At 41.4% G+C, this 21,019-nt stretch overlaps 1 protein-coding gene across 30 annotated transcripts in view; it reads left to right on the top strand.

Moving 5' to 3' along the window:
* LOC143934091 (neurexin-2-like) overlaps positions 1 to 21,019 on the top strand; it is a 3,463,823-nt gene that overhangs the window by 2,149,149 nt on the left and 1,293,655 nt on the right. For all 30 annotated transcript variants that reach the window (XM_077457482.1, XM_077457436.1, XM_077457661.1 and 27 more), the window contains one exon: positions 7,758 to 7,948. In XM_077457482.1, the coding sequence (XP_077313608.1) occupies positions 7,758 to 7,948 (191 nt within the window). The remainder of the gene's footprint in view (positions 1 to 7,757; positions 7,949 to 21,019) is intronic.

The raw sequence follows: 21,019 nt of genomic DNA, 5'->3' as shown, positions 1-21,019 counted from the left end.
AGCTGCTGGTTTAACTACAACAGCGTTTCCAGGGGCAACAACACCCCTCTCCCAGGTATGGACATCCGGCAGCTCTCTCTTTGTAATGAAGGTTGGTTTGCCTTCCACTTTAGCTTGGTCCATTCCTGCCAGGTGCCCCTTGCACCAATCCACTGCCGATTCAAACACTGGTGGACAACAACAACAGGAGCACTGTCTCTTTAAGGGGCCTCTCCCTTCCAGGTACACCACCTGCTGCACACACTGCAGAGCACAGGCAGTTTCTGGCAATAGCTCACTGGTATATGTGAGGATCTTCAGTTATGTACGCATCCGAGCACCACTTGTAACATCGGAGGTTGTTTTAGCTTAAGGGTAGAGCTTACCAGTGAGCAGAGTCCACGGCAATCATGCCATTTAATGGCTTGTTGGCCCACTTTTATTAAATGAAAAAGAAAACAAGTCCAATAACAGAAGGGTTGCCCACACAGGGGTATCAGCTTTCCATAGAAAACAATACTAATATCACTGAACAATATGAACTATTCCTCACTGATCCCAGCGCCCAAAAGGAAAGCAAGTTCTCAAAATCTCATCCAATTAACAGCTGCTATCATTAATTAAATTACCAATAATATCGACATATAGTATAAATCAACACTTATCCTTCATGACTATATTGACAGCGCTAAAATAAAATTATTTTACAATCCAATATGCATAAAAAGTATATAAATACAGAAAAAAAGAGATGACAGTTTCTCAAGGAATAGAATGCACAAAAAAGTTTTTTTTTGAAAGTCCAAACACAGGTGTTTAAATGCCATCCATTGCAGTATTCCCCAGGTGATGAAAAAGATGATAGTCCATCTCCCAGTGAAAGACACCAGTGCGTAGTAACTTCACACTAAGTGACACCCCTTATGGTAAAACACTTACCAGAACTTAAAGGGTTACAGGCACATCACAAAACACATTGGTTCCTCAGATTCCTTGTAATAATTCTTCCAATCAAACCAAATGCCAATACGGTTGTCAGCGCTAATAGTTTAAATTCGCTCTATCTTTGGTTCAATAGTACTCCATTCAGTATAGATTCACATGTAGGAAAAATAAAAATATTCCATAGTGCAAACCATTTTATTTATTTAAAATTCTCATGCGCTTAATAAAAACATACGTACACAATGTACAATCATCAGGTCATTAATCATGCGCAGAGCGATCAGGTTTGTCTCACCGCAGTCCTGAGATGCAAAGATAGCAATCGTTCTCAGCGTCCACGGTGGGTCCCGGGTAAAATTTCAAACCTTCTTCTCTGCGATGATGTACGGCTGCTTAGTCACGCCCATACGTGTTTTGTCACTACGTCTTCGTCTGTGGGCGTGACCAAGCAGCGCAGCTCATACGTTTATGTACACGACCGGCGGCGCGCTGATAGGGGGACATGGCTCAAAGACACTCCTCCATCCAACCTCTCAGTTGATCAGCACCGCCTACCTTCAATAGTAAAATTCATATGTTTGTATACAGGCCCTATAATAAACTGCTTCAATTAGAAATGACAGCAATTTAGCATTTACATTACATGAAGTATTTACAAAAAACATTGCTATTAGTACAGAGACTAATATACAAATATTATAAATAATAGAACAATAAAATAAAATACAGTAAAATACAAAAAGCAGGGGGAAATATATTCCTAATCCCCTACCTATCAAAACCTCTCAAGATTTGTCACTGAAAATCAGTGATAGTTGTTTTCCACAAATATCACTGAAAACAGTATTATATTTACTACCGAAATAATTAATACCAATTATCCCTCAGTAATTATTCTAATAAATTACTCTTAATAAGAAAATCCTCCAAACCAAAAAAAATATATGATGAAATAAGAATGAGAAAAATGAAAAAATAATAAAAATAAAATAAAAATAAAATAAGAATAAAAATGAAAAATAAATATTAAAATAAAATAAAATTTAAAATAAAAATAAAAATAAATAAAAATTAAAATTAAAAATAAATAAAATTAAAAATAAATAAAATTAAAAATAAAAATGGAAATAAAAATAAAAAATGAAAATAAATATCAAAGTAAATGTAAAAATAAAATAAAAATAAATGAACAAAAGCCAAAAATTAAAAATAAATGGAAAACAACAATAACCCCACTAGAACCCCAATAGAACTCCCTTGTCAAAACAAATGACCCTAAAATTCCCTAAGAGAGGGCTGGATACTAAAAATAATATTTTAATTATAATTATTAATAATTATTTTTTCATTTTTCTCATTCTTATTTCATCATATATTTTTTTGGTTTGGAGGATTTTCTTATTAAGAGTAATTTATTAGAATCATTACTGAGGGATGATTGGTATTGATTCTTTCGGTAGTAAATATAATACTGTTTTCAGTGATATTTGTGGAAAACAACTATCACTGATTTTCAGTGACAAATCTTGAGAGGTTTTGATAGATAGGGGATTAGGAATATATTTCCCCCTGCTTTTTGTATTTTACTGTATTTTATTTTATTGTTCTATTATTTATAATATTTGTATATTAGTCTCTGTACTAATAGCAATGTTTTTTGTAAATACTTCATGTAATGTAAATGCTAAATTGCTGTCATTTCTAATTGAAGCGGTTTATTATAGGTTTGATGTATTATTCTGAATCATCAGATATATATTGTTGCCAGCTTTTTTATCTGGATTAGTTATTGATTTTTAATTGTGGGCAGGACAAATTATTAATCAATGCTCTGTGAGCGGGAATGACAATGGGTATCATAGATATATGACTATCTTACAGTGGATGATCTTAGTATCTGTTTTTTGTTTACACTGAACGCTCCAGCAGGACACTGAGGATCATGTTATCTGACGAGGGTCAGTACTCTGTGAGTCTCAGTGTCTTGGTAACAGCGTATCTTGTCATTCCTGTAGTGAGTGTTTACTATTGAGGTTAGGCGGCGCTGATTAATTGGGATGTTGGACGGAGGAGTGCTTCTGTATCTTGTCCCCTTATCAGCACGCCGCCGGGCCTGTATACAAACATATGAATTTTACTATTGAAGGTAGGCGGTGCTGATCAACTGAGAGGTTGGATGGAGGAGTGTCTTTGAGCCATGTCCCCCTATCAGCGCGCCGCCGGTCGTGTACATAAACGTATGAGCTGCGCTGCTTGGTCACGCCCACAGATGAAGACGTAGTGACAAAACACGTATGGGCGTGACTAAGCAGCCGTACGTCATCGCAGAGGAGAAGGTTTGAAATTTTACCCGGGACCCACCGTGGACGCTGAGAACGATTGCTATCTTTGCATCTCAGGACTGCAGTGAGACAAACTTGATCGCTCTGCGCATGATTAATGACCTGATGATTGTACATTGTGTACGTATGTTTTTATTAAGCGCATGAGAATTTTAAATAAATAAAATGGTTTGCACTATGGAATATTTTTATTTTTCCTACATGTGAATCTATACTGAATGGAGTACTATTGAACCAAAGATAGAGCGAATTTAAACTATTAGCGCTGACAACCGTATTGGCATTTGGTTTGATTGGAAGAATTATTACAAGGAATCTGAGGAACCAATGTGTTTTGTGATGTGCCTGTAACCCTTTAAGTTCTGGTAAGTGTTTTACCATAAGGGGTGTCACTTAGTGTGAAGTTACTACGCACTGGTGTCTTTCTCTGGGAGATGGACTATCTTTTTCATCACCTGGGGAACACTGCAATGGATGGCATTTAAACACCTGTGTTTGGACTTTCAAAAAAAACTTTTGGTGAATTCTATTCCTTGAGAAACTGTCATCTCTTTTTTTCTGTATTTATATACTTTTTATGCATATTGGATTGTAAAATATTTTTATTTTAGCGCTGTCAATATAGTGTAATGTCATGAAGGATAAGGGTTGATTTATACTATATGTCGATATTATTTCCATAGAAAACACTGTAAGTTGAACAGAAAATACCAATCCACCTGGCTCTCTTTAGCAGAACTGCTGCTCAGGCTTATGCTTCAGCCCTCTCGGCTCTATAATGGAGCTCCTGTACACTCTGTACCTCTGCACTCTTCCAGCTTCCTTGCTGTTCCAGCCCACGAGCTTGGACCCTCTGTCTGCTCTGACAGACATGCACACTTCTCCCTTGCTTGCCTGGACTCCTCAGGAGGGTGGACCCCAGAACCATGGTCAGGTGTCTACAAATAGCCCAGCACACACCTGACCAGTCAGTATGCTGGTGGATCTCAAAACCCGGACCCAGGACTGGGGATTTTATCCCACCAGGATCGCTATGAAATCCCTGGGCTTCAGGTCCCAAAGTGGACTTTTAATAAACAATGAACAAATAAACAACTCCCCTGGAGCCCCTCAACCTGCCTGGTTGAGAACCCTGCATCCTTCTACTGGTCGGGTACCACACTATGTAGAGGTAAGCCAATGAGAAGGGAGTTGCAGTAGTCAAGGCAAGAGATGACCAGTGAGTGAATTGAGAGCTTTGTTGTGTCATTGGTTAGAAAGGGGCATATTTTGGAGATGTTGCGGAGGTTGAGGTGGCAGGATTTGGACAGCGATTGGACATGGTGCTTAAAGGAGAGTTCAGAGTCCAGGACTAAACCTAGAACCTTGGCATGTGGGGATGGTCTTATAGTTGTGCCATCAATTTTGACAGAGAGATCAGGGGAAGGGGCATATGGGGGGAGGAAAAATTATAAATTCGGTTTTGAACAGATTGAGTTTGAGGAAGTGGTGTGCCATCCAGACTGATATATCTAAAAGTTAATTAGAGATACTTGAGGTGACAGGGAGTGAGCTGAGAGGTAGGTAAATAGATTTGGGTTTCATCACCGTAGAGGTGGTATTGGAAGCCATGGGAGGCTATCATCTGACCCAGGGAGGAGGTGTAGATTGAAAATAGGTAAAAATCAGCACAAACCGAGATTTCTTCATAGAAAACCAAAATTTCTCCCCACAACAACTGACTATACAATTAAAACACAAAATGAACACTTAACAGACTAAACACTTTATATCGATTAGGGCCTATAGAGGACTAAAAAGTAGGTTATTTCCCTAACCAATATATCCAACATAAAATGCTAAAGTTACAACATAAAACACAAAAACCCTGCCATTATGCTAAAAGAGTAAAAACAACGGTTCTTTTGCTAAGCAAAATTTACCTGACACAGTGGACAGAGAAAACAAAATCCTGGCCTCAGGACAACAAAAATTTCCAAAACTGAAATAAAATTGGTCTTACCAATGGCCGGGTGTTTTGTTTCCTTGGACCCCGGAACCACTTCCTCTCTCTCGGTCCGCTAGGAAGGAAGTTCTGTTGGCTTCAAAAATCCTGGCTCGCCATACTGTTGTGGAAATTAATTTACGCTGCTCGTACAATCAACTTCGCTTGCGCTAATAAGCACACTTTTCAGGTCCTAATGCAATTGAGCACACTCTTGCTTACCAAGTAAGACAGACACAATAGTTGTTCTCACATTGGAAGCTCCTCAAACAGTACCGCGTAACAATGGGAGCTCTGTTTACTTTGAACAGGGGTAACAAAATGGGCTTGGTGACTATTCAGTTAAGCTAATCAAGCATATATTCCTTCAAACAGTAGGTGTTATACAAAATTCATCCAATGAAAACACATGTGTACATTCAAAAAGAACAATGACTAAGGAAGTATCTGGTCGTGCCCGTGCCGACCAGTCTGCACAATTTCCTGTTTGTACTTGAAATATGTGCTTTACACACATTCCCGCTTCTACCATGATGTTGATGTGAATCCTTATTATGCATTGTTCAGAGAACAATGTATAGCCGAAATATACTACCGTTCCTATGGACGTGAGGCTATCTGCAGGGACACGCTATGGCTACATGGTGATCAGACACAAAGAAAGACACAAGCGTACATCCTTCCAAAAATGTATATAGGTATCAAATGAATAATGTCTTCACAGAGCGAACATATCCCCACCAAACACACAAATCTGCGCATTATGCAGGGGCCCTTACTGGCAGATATACCCTTGCAGGGTGAATGCGGCTCCACATCCACAGGAAGCTTTTCACTGCCAATCATCCTTCACTGGTGCTGGTTCACTCCGGTTCGCTCTTATGAGGGTGCTGCAAGTAGAACTAACACTGGGAGACACTGTGAAAATACTGTACATATTAAATATATTTTAATAACATTTCTACAACAGTAACAATTTTGTCAGTGTTTAATTTTAAAGAAATCTGCATGTAAACTGTTGCTTTTGTGGGAAGGCATTATACTAACTACTTATATCACTTAGAGACTTTTTTTTAACTTAAGCTGGGTATACATGTTCAGCTTTTTTTTTTTAGTTCAACAAGTTGGTTGCATGAAAAACAATACCGACCGTTCCCCATATCAACACAAATGGTGTGTGATTTAGAGGGACCTCCCCTGCTGCACTATTGTTTTCTGACAAGGGGGACTTATACTCTACCCCATCAGAATACACAGATCATTTTTTTTTACAGCCATTGTCTGAAATCACTGATCAAATCCTGGTTTTCCAACATGATCACTTTAAAATCACTGGCTTCTATTGAAAAGACAGTAGTATACATGGACTGAAAATCGACCAGTTCCGATTTTCAGTCTCGGTATACCCTGCTTTAGCAGCACAGTGGTCTTAGTTTTGTAAAAAAAAAAAAACACATGTATCTACACGGAGTTGCATGTGCTGAATGTTTTTACATGGAGGATGTGTTTGTGTTTATGTGACTCTAATAAGATGAAAATAGTCTATACAGGATAAGGGAGTGAAAAGAACAATCAAATGTTTGTGACTACTAAATAAAATGCAATAAATATTATGTATACTATATGTCACAAATCTAATTCGAATAATTCATATATGATTTTATATCATAATACCATATTCAATTATACCGTACTGTCTCTGTATAATAATTATGCTTTATCAGTTAAACAATATTTTATAATTGTCTACTTCATTTAAGCATCTAAGTGTCACATATGAAGTATATGGATATTACTGCAGGAAAAATATATTAAAGGATGAGACGCTAGTGATTTTCAGTGAATCAAAAATAAAAATACAAATAAATAGCAAGCTAAAAGTCCATATATGATAAATCCCAACACCAAACTGTGATGCTCAAATCAGATTCCTAGTTCTTCACAAATGCTCAAGAGATGGGTGGCCACTCACCAGAGAATTATGACCCTTTTTTACAGGAAGGTCAAACACCGCTTCTGGAATACCAATTGATTCCACTGACAGCAGCGTTCCACTCCACTGGCCCTTCGTGATGAAACTAGGATGGGAAAAATAACTCAACAAGGGACAGAGGGAGGTCTCATAGTTTAGTATTTTTAATAGATAAAAGCAAATGACAACAACAAATGGCGATTACACTCACATGTTACAGTGCCGATCTGGGAACCAGGTGTAATCAGCATCAGTCGGCTAGTCCTACAGGGATAGTGTGAAGTCTGCATCTCTCCTAAAGCCTAAGGCATCCTTTAATATAGTTTTCCCGCAGCATTTGGTGACCTGTTTACTTTTAAAGGGGTAGCTTCCATTATGCTTGTTCATTGATTTTACAAGGTGCCATTCATTGTTTTTCATTTTTATATGGATTTAACTAACTCAGTGAGTTCAATAGAGAGTAGCAACTTGCATCAACTACAAATCACATGCATTCTTATTACTAACTGTGTTTCTATCTGCATTTGACCTCTAGGTATATACACTATGTCTTTGATCTTGGGAATGGTCCTTCCTTGATGAAAGGCAACTCGGAAAGAGCTTTAAATGATAACCAGTGGCATAGTGTTGCTGTCTCCAGAGATCCCGGAAATGCACATACTTTGAGAATTGATGGAAGGACAGTTACGCAGCACTCTACTGGTGCCAGCAATCTAGATCTAAAGGGTAAGAAAATGTATTACCAGAGTTTGAGAGCATATATATGTGTATATATATATATATATATATATATATATAGATATATATATATATATATATAGATATATATAGATATATACATATATATACAGTACAGACCAAAAGTTTGGACACACCTTCTCATTCAAAGAGTTTTCTTTATTTTCATGACTATGAAAATTGTAGATTCACACTGAAGGCATCAAAACTATGAATTAACACACGTCCAATTATATACTGAACAAAAAAGTGTGAAACAACTGAAAATATGTCTTATATTCTAGGTTCTTCAAAGTAGTCACCTTTTGCTTTGATTACTGCTCCGCACACTCTTGGCATTCTAATGATGAGCTTCAAGAGGTAGTCACCTGAAATGGCTTTCCAACAGTCTTGAAGGAGTTCCCAGAGATGCTTAGCACTCGTTGGCCCTTTTGCCTTCACTCTGCTATCCAGCTCACCCCAAACCATCTCGATTGGGTTCAGGTCTGGTGACTGTGGAGGCCAGGTCCTCTGGCGCAGCACCCCATCACTCTCCTTCTTGGTCAAATAGCCCTTACACAGCCTGGAGGTGTGTTTGGGCTCATTGTCCTATTTGAAAAATAAATGATGGTCCAACTAAACGCAAACCGGATTGAATAGCATGCCGCTGCAAGATGCTGTGGTAGCCATGCTGGTTCAGTATGCCTTCAATTTTGAATAAATCCCCAACAGTGTCACCAGCAAAGCACCCTAACACCATCACACCTCCTCCATGCTTCACGGTGGGAACCAGGCATGTAGAGTCCATCCGTTAACCTCTTCTGCATCGCACAAAGACATGGTGGTTGGAACCAAAGATCTCAAACTTGTACTCATCAGACCAAAGCACAGATTTCCACTGGTCTAATGTCCATTCCTTGTGTTCTTTAGCCCAAACAAGTCTCTTCTGCTTGTTGCCTGTCCTCAGCAGTGGTTTCCTAGCAGCTATTTTACTATGAAGGCCTGATTCACACAGTCTCCTCTTAACAGTTGTTCTAGAGATGTGTCTGCTGCTAGAACTCTGTGTGGCATTGACCTGTTCTCTAATATGAGCTGCTGTTAACCTGCGATTTCTGAGGCTGGTGACTCGGATGAACTTATCGTCCGCAGCAGAGGTGACTCTTGGTCTTCCTTTCCTGGGGCGGTCGTCATGTGAGCCAGTTTCTTTGTAGTGCTTGATGGTTTTTGCCACTGCACTTGGGGACACTTTCAAAGTTTTCCCAATTGTTCGGACTGACTGACCTTCATTTCTTAAAGTAATGATGGCCACTCATTTTTCTTTACTTAGCTGCTTTTTTCTTGCCATAATACAAAGCCTAACAGTCTATTCAGTAGGACTATCAGCTGTGTACTGTATCCACCTCCTGCACAACACAACTGATGGTCCCAACCCCATTTATAAGGCTTGAAATATATATACAGTACAGACCAAAAGATTGGACACACCTTCTCATTCAAAGAGTTTTCTTTATTTTCATGACTATGAAAATTGTAGATTCACACTGAAGGCATCAAAACTATGAATTAACACATGTCCAATTATATACTGAACAAAAACGTGTGAAACAACTGAAAATTTGTCTTATATTCTAAGTTCTTCAAAGTAGCCACCCTTTGCTTTGATTACTGCTCCGCACACTCTTGGCAGTCTGTTGATGAGCTTCAAGAGGTAGTCACCCGAAATGGTTTTCACTTCACAGGTATGCCCTGTCAGGTTTAATAAGTGGGATTTCAAGCCTTATAAGTGGGGTTGGGACCATCAGTTGTGTTGTGCAGGAGGTGGATACAGTACACAGCTGATAGTCCTACTGAATAGACTGTTAGATTTTGTATTATGGCAAGAAAAAAGCAGCTAAGTAAAGAAAAACGAGTGGCCATCATTACTTTAAGAAATGAAGGTCAGTCAGTCCGAACAATTGGGAAAACTTTGAAAGTGTCCCCAAGTGCAGTGGCAAAAACCATCAAGCACTACAAAGAAACTGGCTCACATGACGACCGCCCCAGAAAAGGAAGACCAAGAGTCACCTCTGCTGCGGATGATAAGTTCATCCGAGTCACCAGCCTCAGAAATCGCAGGTTAACAGCAGCTCATATTAGAGAACAGGTCAATGCCACACAGAGTTCTAGCAGCAGACACATCTCTAGAACAACTGTTAAGAGGAGACTGTGTGAATCAGGCCTTCATAGTAAAATAGCTGCTAGGAAACCACTGCTGAGGACAGGCAACAAGCAGAAGAGACTTGTTTGGGCTAAAGAACACAAGGAATGGACATTAGACCAGTGGAAATCTGTGCTTTGGTCTGATGAGTACAAGTTTGAGATCTTTGGTTCCAACCACCGTGTCTTTGTGCGACGCAGAAGAGGTGAACGGATGGACTCTACATGCCTGGTTCCCACCGTGAAGCATGGAGGAGGTGTGATGGTGTTAGGGTGCTTTGCTGATGACACTGTTGGGGATTTATTCAAAATTGAAGGCATACTGAACCAGCATGGCTACCACAGCATCTTGCAGCGGCATGCTATTCCATCCGGTTTGCGTTTAGTTGGACCATCATTTATTTTTCAAATAGGACAATGAGCCCAAACACACCTCCAGGCTGTGTAAGGGCTATTTGACCAAGAAGGAGAGTGATGGGGTGCTGCGCCAGAGGACCTGGCCTCCACAGTCACCAGACCTGAACCCAATCGAGATGGTTTGGGGTGAGCTGGACAGCAGAGTGAAGGCAAAAGGGCCAACGAGTGCTAAGCATCTCTGGGAACTCCTTCAAGACTGTTGGAAAGCCATTTCAGGTGACTACCTCTTGAAGCTCATCATTAGAACGCCAAGAGTGTGCGGAGCAGTAATCAAAGCAAAAGGTGACTACTTTGAAGAACCTAGAATATAAGACATATTTTCAGTTGTTTCACACTTTTTTGTTCAGTATATAATTGGACGTGTGTTAATTCATAGTTTTGATGCCTTCAGTGTGAATCTACAATTTTCATAGTCATGAAAATAAAGAAAACTCTTTGAATGAGAAGGTGTGTCCAAACTTTTGGTCTGTACTGTATATATATATATATATATATATATATATATATATATATATATATAGATATATATATATATATATATGTATATACACACATATACACACACACACACACACTGTATGTGTGTGATGTACAACAGGAAGGCATATATTGACTATTTGATGGAACAAAATGGTGGAACATTTATAAGAAAATGGAAAATGTACAAAAACATGTTCATACAGAGGAGATTCAGAGATTGTAAAGTGATTTTTGAATGTGTGGGGGAGATTTGGGAAGTTTGCCAAGTCCACTTTGCTAAATTTGTCTCATGAACTGGAATGGAGAGACAGTAAGGCTTGGTTTACACTGGTACAATTTCAGATGTGACTTCAGTCGTACAGGATTGCATGACAATGGAAATCACATTATTTTCAATGGTGCACATTCACATCAATGCAGTGCTTTCTCAAACAAGATTTTGGCCCCATGAACTTTAATGGAAATGCACCAAAAACATGTAAAACGCATGTAAAATGTACATGCATGGTTAGTGCATTTTTGTGTATAAAATCCAGTCTCCTCCTACAAAAAATGCATTAAGCATGAAAGATGTTTCAAAAACACACAAAAAACTTGCATTGAAAATTGGATCACATTGCAACCACACTAGTGTGAACCTAGTGTAGCACTGACCCCCTAAGGAGCTGCTGATAATTGATTGGGCCTGTACTCTGCTCTGCAACCCCAGAAAATGAGCTTGACACAACTGTGTGGTAATGTTAGTGTAAGACCCAAAGAGCAACACAATAATAACACAATATATTGTATATTTACCGTTACCTTTGTAGTTGTCACCAGCTGTAAGGCTAGATAGAGTCTCAAACCAATTGTAATTTAACCACATAAACGGTTTACTGAGAGAAATTTGTTGCATACATTAAACACAGCGGTAACCTCAATATAACAAATTAAATAATAACAATAAAAGTGTAGGTGAAAACCCAGAACTCAATAGTCACTTCAGAAGCATATGCAGACAGGCATAGGGTGGCTTATCACTTATATTGAACAGCTTCCCACCACTAATTCAGAGCACATACACAATGTCATTTACTCAAGGGCTCCCCCTAGGTTGTAATGCAGTTCTAAGAATGTATTATGAGGTAATAATGCTTTGTAGCAATAGTAACAGTCTCGTATCCTCTTCTTTCTTCAGCTAGCTTATTAGACTGCAGTATTTGTAATCCAGGGAACAAGTAAATGGCAAGTTATAGTGGAAAAGATATGCAGGTAACTGTGTAGAACTTCGTCCTTACTGGAGAATGCAACACAACATTAATTAGGTAGTGCAGAGAAACCAGGCTTTGAGGCTTCGCTGCACCAAGTCTATGAACAAGTGGGAGTGCTTCTGTGGGAGTACAGGTCACACCAGCCTTCTGGAACTAGTTTAAACAGCAACAAAGTAGTATATCAATCTGGGCAAGTACACGCTCACCACACAAGACCCAAATTCTTGTACTGTTCTGTTTGAAATATCTCAGTCCCGCTCCTGGCTGTCGACGTCACCCCGCGCTGCTCTTTCAGAGGTCTGGTCACTGTGATGCAGGAAAGGTTAAGAAGTCTTGGGTTCTCCGGTCCATCTACATGCTGATCCAGCATGCTGTGTTCTGGAATTCCTCAGAGGCCACGCGACTCCGCTCCGCACTGTGCCACAGAGGCCACAGTCTGTCAATCGCACACCCACAGCTGCCTGCAGTCAGATCTTCAATGGTGTCTCAGCAAGAGACAGAAACTTGCCACACCTGTCCTGTATATATCCTTACCCAGCAGTTCGGTGGCTTGGCCTTGTGGGTAGGCAAGTGGGCATTGTGGGTCTGGGGTTTGCTGACTGAGTTTTAACATAAGAGTCACTTCCTCCTTCACTATATCTCCCACAATGCTTTTCTTTCATGGCTTAATAAAACCAAACAAAAGTCTTAGTAACATTAAATCAAATGGACGCTAGAGGGTATTAAACCTAAATCATCTGTGTGGTGTTTTGTCACAAGAACAAGGAACAGAGAGTGTAAGCCCCTCTGCCCATAGTGTCTAGTACTAATTTCCATCTCTGAGATTTCAAGTAAGATCCCTGCATAAACAACATGACCTTACTATGAGAAACTCTGTAAAGCTGGCCATACACCTCTATATTATCTGCAGATATTCTATGGTTAGATGGAAAAAGTGCAACATATTTGTCCTTATGCTGAAGCCCCTGCTAGTATTTGCTACTGGGCTGGGTCCAATGGGGTCACAGAGGTTGAAACTCCCTCAACACCTACATCAGAATGCTACTGCCCTTTCAAGAGACAATGGTGTTTGCTGCTGCTGCGTGATCCAGCCTGGAGACAAATTAATGGAAAAGAAAGTGCCACATCCTCAGAAGTGCAGCCATCATTGCAGTTCTCTTGCTGGGCACCTAAATCTGCCCTATCATGCCCTTAAACCAGTGGCCTTGCAGGGTAGTTAACCAACAGAGGAGCCAATCAGCGGCTCTACTGAAAGGGGGGGCCTGCGCTGATAATCAGAGCCTTGATAATCAGGGCAGATCCATCATCAAGGCCTACAAGTGCCCACTAGTGCCTACCAGTAATGCCAATCAGTGCCCACCTGTGCCTACATGTGGTGTCAATTAGTGCCCATCAGGGATGCCAATCAGTGCCTATCAGTAATACCAGTCAGTGCCCATCAGTAATGCATGTCAGTGCCTCCTCATTAGTGCTGCCGCTTATCAGTGCCACCGATCATTGTCCATCAGTGCCACCTATCAGTGCAGCATATCAGTGCTGCATATTAGTGCCTCCTCATCAGTTGCCCTCAGTGCCACTTCATCAGTGCTGCCTCATCAGTGACCATCAGTGAAAGAGAAAACGTACTTATTTACAACATTTTATAACAGAAACAAAGAAAAACTTTTTTTTTTCAAAATGTTCGGTCTTTTTTATTTGTAACGCAAATAACAAATTAAGTGGTGATCAAATAACATCAAAAGAAAACTCTATGTGGGGAAAAAGGATAAAAATGTCATATGTTTACAGTGTTGCATTACTGTGCAATTGCCATTCAAAATGCTTGCATTACTGTGCAATTGCCATTCAAAATGCAACAGTGCCACCTTACATCAGGTATTCCCAGCAGAGTTCTGCCTTATATCAGGTATTTCCCAGAAGAGTGCACCTTTACATCAGTTATTCCCAGTGGAGACCCCTTACATCAGTTATTCCCAGCAGAGTGCTACTTTACATTATATATTCCCAGCAGAGCGCACCCTTACATCAGGAATTCCTAGCAGAGTGCCACCTTACATCGGGTATTCCCAGCAGAGTGCCACCTTAGATCAGGTATTCCCAGCAGAGTGCTACCTTACAGCAGGTATTCCCAACAGAGTGCCACCTTACATCAGTCATTCCCAGCAAAGTGCCCCTTACATTGGGGATTGCCAGCAGAGTGCCCCTTAAATTGGGGATTCCCAGCAGAGTGACAATTCCTACCTGAATGCCACCTTACATTACGCATTCCTAGTAGAGTGCTCCCTTACCTCAGGTAATCCCAGCAGAGTGCACCCTTACTACAGGTATTCCTAGCAGAGTACCACCTTACATCGGGTATTCCCAGCAGAATGCCACCTTACATCAGCCATTCCCAGCAGAGAGACACTTTATATCAGGTATTTCTAGCAGAGTGCCATCTTACATCAGGTATTCCCAACAGAGTGCGCCCTTACATTGAGTATTTACAGCAGGGTGGCACCTTACGTCAGGTATGTCCAGCAGAGTGCCACCTTACATCAGGTTAGCCCAGTAGAGTGTCGCCTTACATTAGTCATTCATCAGCAGAGTGACCCCCTACGTTAGTCATTCCCAGCAGAGTGCCACCTTACACTAGGTATTCCAAGCAGAGTGCCCCTTACCGCAGGTATTCCCAGCAGGGTGCAACCTTACATCAGCCATTCCCAGCAGAGAGTCCCCTTACTTCAGGTATTCCCAACAAAGTGCCACCTTACTTAAAGTAATCCCAGCACAGTGCCCCCTTACCTCAGGTATTCCCAATAGAGTGCAATCTTACTCCAGGTTTTCCAAGCAGAATGCCACCTTTCATCAGTTTTTTCCAGCAGACTGCCACCTTACCTGAGGTATTCACAGCAGAGTGCAACCTTACCTCAGGTATTCCCAGCAGAGTGCCCCTTTATATCAGATATTCCCAGCAGAGTGCCACCTTAACTCAGGTATTCCCAGCAGAGTGCCACCTTACATCAGTCATTCCCAGCAAAGTGCCCCTTACATTGGGGATTCCCAGCAGAGTGTCCCTTACATTGGGGATTTCCAGCAGAATGCCAAATTACTTTAGTCATTCCAAGCAGAGTGCCACCTTACACTGGGTATTCCAACAGATCAAAAGATTTATAGATAAAGGATACCCCCAAGACAACCTACAAGGTATTCCTACCTGAATGCCACCTTACATTAGGCATTCCTAGTAGAGTGCCACCTTACATCGGGTATTCCCAGCAGAGTGCCACCTTAGATCAGGTATTCCCAGCAGAGTGCCACCTTACATCAGTCATTCCCAGCAAAGTGCCCCTTACATTGGGGATTCCCAGCAGAGTGCCCCTTAAATTGGGGATTCCCAGCAGAGTGACAATTTACTTTAGTCATTCCGAGCAGAGTGCCACCTTACACTGGGTATTTCAACAGATCAAAAGATTTATAGATAAAGGATAACCCCAAGACAACCTACAAGGTATTCCTACCTGAATGCCACCTTACATTAGGCATTCCTAGTAGAGTGCCCCCTTACCTCAGGTAATCCCTGCAGAGTGCACCCTTACTACAGGTATTCCTAGCAGAGTACCACCTTACATCGGGTATTCCCAGCAGAATGCCACCTTACATCAGCCATTCCCAGCAGAGAGACACTTTATATCAGGTATTTCTAGCAGAGTGCCATCTTACATCAGGTATTCCCAACAGAGTGCACCCTTACATTGAGTATTTACAGCAGGGTGGCACTTTACGTCAGGTATGTCCAGCAGAGTGCCACCTTACATCAGGTTAGCCCAGTAGAGTGTCGCCTTACATTAGTCATTCATCAGCAGAGTGACCCCCTACATTAGTCATTCCCAGCAGAGTGCCACCTTACACCAGGTATTCCAAGCAGAGTGCCCCATACCGCAGGTATTCCCAGCAGAGTGCAACCTTACATCAGCCATTCCCAGCAGAGAGTCCCCTTACTTCAGGTATTCCCAACAAAGTGCCACCTTACTTCAAGTAATCCCAGCACAGTGCCCCCTTACCTCAGGTATTCCCAATAGAGTGCAATCTTACTCCAGGTTTTCCAAGCAGAATGCCACCTTTCATCAGTTTTTCCCAGCAGACTGCCACCTTACCTGAGGTATTCACAGCAGAGTGCAACCTTACCTCAGGTATTCCCAGCAGAGTGCCCCCTTACATCAGATATTCCCATCAGAGTGCCACCTTAACTCAGGTATTCCCAGCAGAGTGCCACCTTACAGCAGGTATTCCCAGCAGAGTGCCACCCTTCATCAGTCATTCCCAGCAAAGTGCCCCTTACATTGGGGATTCCCAGCAGTGTCCCTTACATTGGGGATTTCCAGCAAAATGCCAATTTACTTTAGTCATTCCGAGCAGAGTGACACCTTACACTGGGTATTCCAACAGATCAAAAGATTTATAGATAAAGGATACCCCCAAGACAACCTACAAGGTATTCCTACCTGAATGCCACCTTCCATTAGGTAATCCAAGTGCCCCCTTACATCAGGCATTAACAGCAAAGATTTATAGAGAAAGGATACCCCCAAGACCTTCAAGGTATTCCCACCAGAGTGCCACCTTACATCAAGTATTCCTAGGAGAGTGCCCACTTGCATCAGGTAATCTCAGCAGAGTGGCCCCTTACATAAGATATTCCCAGCAGAGTGCCACCTTACATAAGTCATTCCCAGCAGAGTGCCACCTTACAATGGGTATTCCCAGCAGAGTGCCCCCTTACATCAGTCATTCCCAGCAGACTGCCACCTTACATCAGGTAATCCCTGCAGAGTGCCCCCTTACTCCAGGTATTCCCAGCAGAGTACCACCTTACATCGGGTATTTCCAGCAGAGTGCAACCTGACATCAGCCATTCCCAGCAGAGTGCAACCTTACATCGGGTATTCCCAGCAGAATGCCACCTTACAATGGGTATTCCCAGCAGAGGGCCCCTTATATCAGGCATTCCCAGCAGACTGACACCTTACATCAGGTAATCACTGCAGAGTGCCCCCTTACTACAGATATTCCCAGCAGAGTGTGCCCTTACATTGGGTATTTCCAGCAGGGTGGCACCTTACGTCAGGTATGGCCAGCAGAGTGCCACCTTACAGCGGGTTAGCCCAGTAGAGTGTCGCCTTACATTAATCATTTATCAGCAGAGTGACCCCTTACATTAGTCATTCCCAGCAGAGTGCCACCTTACACCAGGTATTCCAAGCAGAGTGCCCCCTTACCTCAGGTATTCCCAGCAGAGTGCAACCTTACATCAGCATTTCCCAGCAGAGAGACGCCTTACATCAGCCATTTCCAGCAGAGACTCCCCTTACATCAGCCATTCCCAGCAAAGTGCCCCCTTACCTCTGGTATTCCCAGCAAAGTGCTGCGCTAAATAAAATAACTGTGCAAACATCTACACAAAAATTATAAACTTATGTATAAGTATGGGTGACCCCTGAAACAGTTCAATATGTGTGTATACGTTACACGTGAAGAAATAATGCAAACAAAATGAATCAACAAAAGTCCTTCTATAAAATGTCCATACAGTCACCCCTTTTCTTGCGTGAAAAGTAAATGCCAAAAGTCTTTCAGGGAATCCAAAAAAGTACACAATACACCATTATGTGAATACCACCACCTGGAACAAATTCAAGGCTTATCAGATGCCTCTGACCCAAACAGGCATATGCCCGAAGGATCGAAACAGCTTTGATATGGATTGATTGAATGGTCTCCAAGGAACCGTGAGGTAATGACCTGGTTAGTGTAAAAACTCCTCCAAACCAAACTCGATGTCAGAATATTCTCCAACTAGAAGAGCAGACCACATTCCACCAAAACGATCATACGGGATAGAAAGATGGAACCGACATAGCGTAATTCCGTAAAACTCGTAATTTTATTAAACAGTATCACACTTACATTCCTGTAATTGACATAGCGCTTTTTTCAAGATGGTTAAAGCAGTGAGGTTCTTCCGACGCATTTCGTCACCTTGGACGTCGTCTGGGGTGTCCCCCCACTGCTGTGGTACTCACTTTTATGTGCTTAAGTGTCCAATGGGCCGGAATTTCTCAATTGTGTGTCACCGCAATTCACTTCCGGATTCCGGTCCAAAATGGCCGCCACGCATGCGTTCCAAGCCTCGCTTTGGGCCAACAATATACCCGCAGTTTTCACTTTTTTTTAGCACCCACAATATATATATATAGTAATGGGCTTCATAAGCGGTTTAAAAGTATGCTATTAGTATTCCTATATAAAGGCCCATACACACGATCAGACTTTTTGACAACAAACATGCAAATTAGCTGTTTTGGAGCAACATCCGACTGTGTGTACGCTCCATCGGAAAAACTTTTTGGGTTTTTATCAGACTTTTGTTGGCTATGCGAACGGACAAACTTTCTGGCAACAAAAGTCCGACGGAGCAAAGTCTGATCGTGTGTACAGAAAACCATAGGACTTTTGTACAAAGTACAAACAGGCATGCTCAGAACCAATGCAAAAGATCAGACAACAATACAGAAGTTGACCAAAGGTGGCGGTAAAGAGCAGAAAAAACACATGATTTGGTGAAAGTTGGCTGAAAAAGTCCTGCTGTGTGTATGCAATACAAGTTCAGGGCCGACGCCCTTTGTACAAAAATCCAAGGGAAAGTTTGTACAAAGTCCTATCATGTGTATGAGGCTTTAGGCAATATGCCAGCACTGACAGGACATATTGCCGCTACATAACAGCCGCGACCCGAAAGTGTGTATAATCAACCATCAACGTCACTTCCGGGGCGCTCTAAGCTGGAACGCAATCACGCTCACCGGAAGTGACGCCGCCGCCATTGTGACCACCGCTTGGACCGCAAATACACAGCCCACAAAGTGGAAGTCAAACAAACAGCGGAACCAAAACAGGGAAATCTAAACACCTCCCACATTTGGAACCACACTACAATTACAATCCCAAGTAATACCTAATGCCAATTACTTGTACCATCCATCATATATAGATATGGCAGATCTCTATGTAAACAGAGAAATTCAGGCCCCTTTTGTACACATCACATGAAAATGAATACATAGTATAATTAAACATTGGTATATCATCCAATAAAACAAAAAATAAAAAAATAAAAAAAATAAAAACTTTAAATGAATATATAATAAAAAAAATCGTTCATACAATGAAAGATAATAAAAATTATTTTTAACTTGCACTAAAATTAAAAGGCCATAATGAACCCATATGGCGAAATTATATTTGAAACATACGTTACAACCTAATCAATATTCAATAAACGTTAAGGACAGCACGAGACAGAGATACACATCGGACCAATACGCAATATTGGGGCGTAAATGTACCCAAAACCCAACAAAAATGTACATTATATTCAAAACAAATATGCGTTAGGCTGTCCATTCCTAGTCTAATCAAGCTTCGTTTATGAAAGCGTTTATGTCCCACTCTACGTTTAAACCGTGCAGAGAGTAGGACCGGAGCTCATATATCCAATATGTCTCTAAACGAGACACCCCTTTTGTCATAGCGCCCCCCCTCCATGGAGCCATGTACTTATCTATAGCCACAAACTAGGTACCCTGTGGATTGCTGCCGTGGCATTCCTTATAATGTCTAGTATCTAGTATCTAGTCTAGTACCAGTATTATGATGTTGAGATCCCCCTGGATAAGGGCCAGACCGCTCCCTTCTCTGGAAACTGGGGAGTAATAGGATGAATGGTTATACTCCATATGTGAATAATTCGAAGAATTATGTGGATGACCTTTAGGTTGCCCCCTACCACCTCTCTTACCTCTGTAATTACCCCTTCCCCTTTGATTAGATTGGGGGGTATACGTGTTATAATATTGCCACGTTTGTTGTAGTGTATGAGAATCAATGTTTCTCCCCCTTTGTGCCGCCTCACTACGTGTCACTATATGTGGTGAATCTTTACAAAATTTTTGATCTCTTGAACATTAATGATAGAGGTATAGTATTAACTTATGAAATTAGCACTAGTAAAATCAGTTTCCTAGATTTGGAAATCAAACTCATTAATAATAAGTTTAAATTCAAGACGCATTTTAAGCCCATGGACCGTAATGGCTTCATCCCTGTGGATAGCTGCCATCACAAGTCCTGGTTGGGCTCAGTTCCTCGCAGCCAATTCCTTAGGCTCCGTAGGAACTGTACCCGGACTGCCAGTTTCATGACACAAGCAGAAATCCTAAAACAAGGGTTTAGGGATAAAGGGTATGACAATGCGGTCTTAGAATCTGAGTCACAGAGGGCCTTATTAACTAGTAGGGATTCACTTTTTGGCCATCAAGCCCCCACAGGAACCTAATGAGAGCTATAAATGGGCCTTGTTAACCTCCTTCTCGACACAACACGGACAGATTAGAGCCATAATAAATAAACACTGGTATATTCTCAGAAATGATCCAGTATTGGGGTCTAAGCTGCCGGATAGAGCGAGGGTACTGTTTAAGGGGGCTCCTGCTCTAAGGAGCACCATTGCATCTAACATAGTTGCCAACATTGTAAAAAAAAAATGGGGACACTTTTTTGTCAGTGGGCGGAGTCGTGGTATAATTGGGGCGGGGCATGTGTTTATAGGTGTGGCATAGGAAAAGGCAAAAATGCGGCGCGTGCAGTGTGTCACGGCGAAAAATGGGTGTGGTTTATGTAAAATAGTGGGCGTGGCTTA

This window comes from Lithobates pipiens, unplaced genomic scaffold (assembly GCF_037356315.1).
Source record: "Lithobates pipiens isolate NorthernLeopardFrog02 unplaced genomic scaffold, aLitPip1_a1.2 Scaffold_10, whole genome shotgun sequence".
Taxonomy (NCBI): Eukaryota; Metazoa; Chordata; class Amphibia; order Anura; family Ranidae; genus Lithobates; species Lithobates pipiens.
Note: the sequence above shows the minus strand (reverse complement) of the source record. Positions and strands in the feature narration are given on the sequence as shown.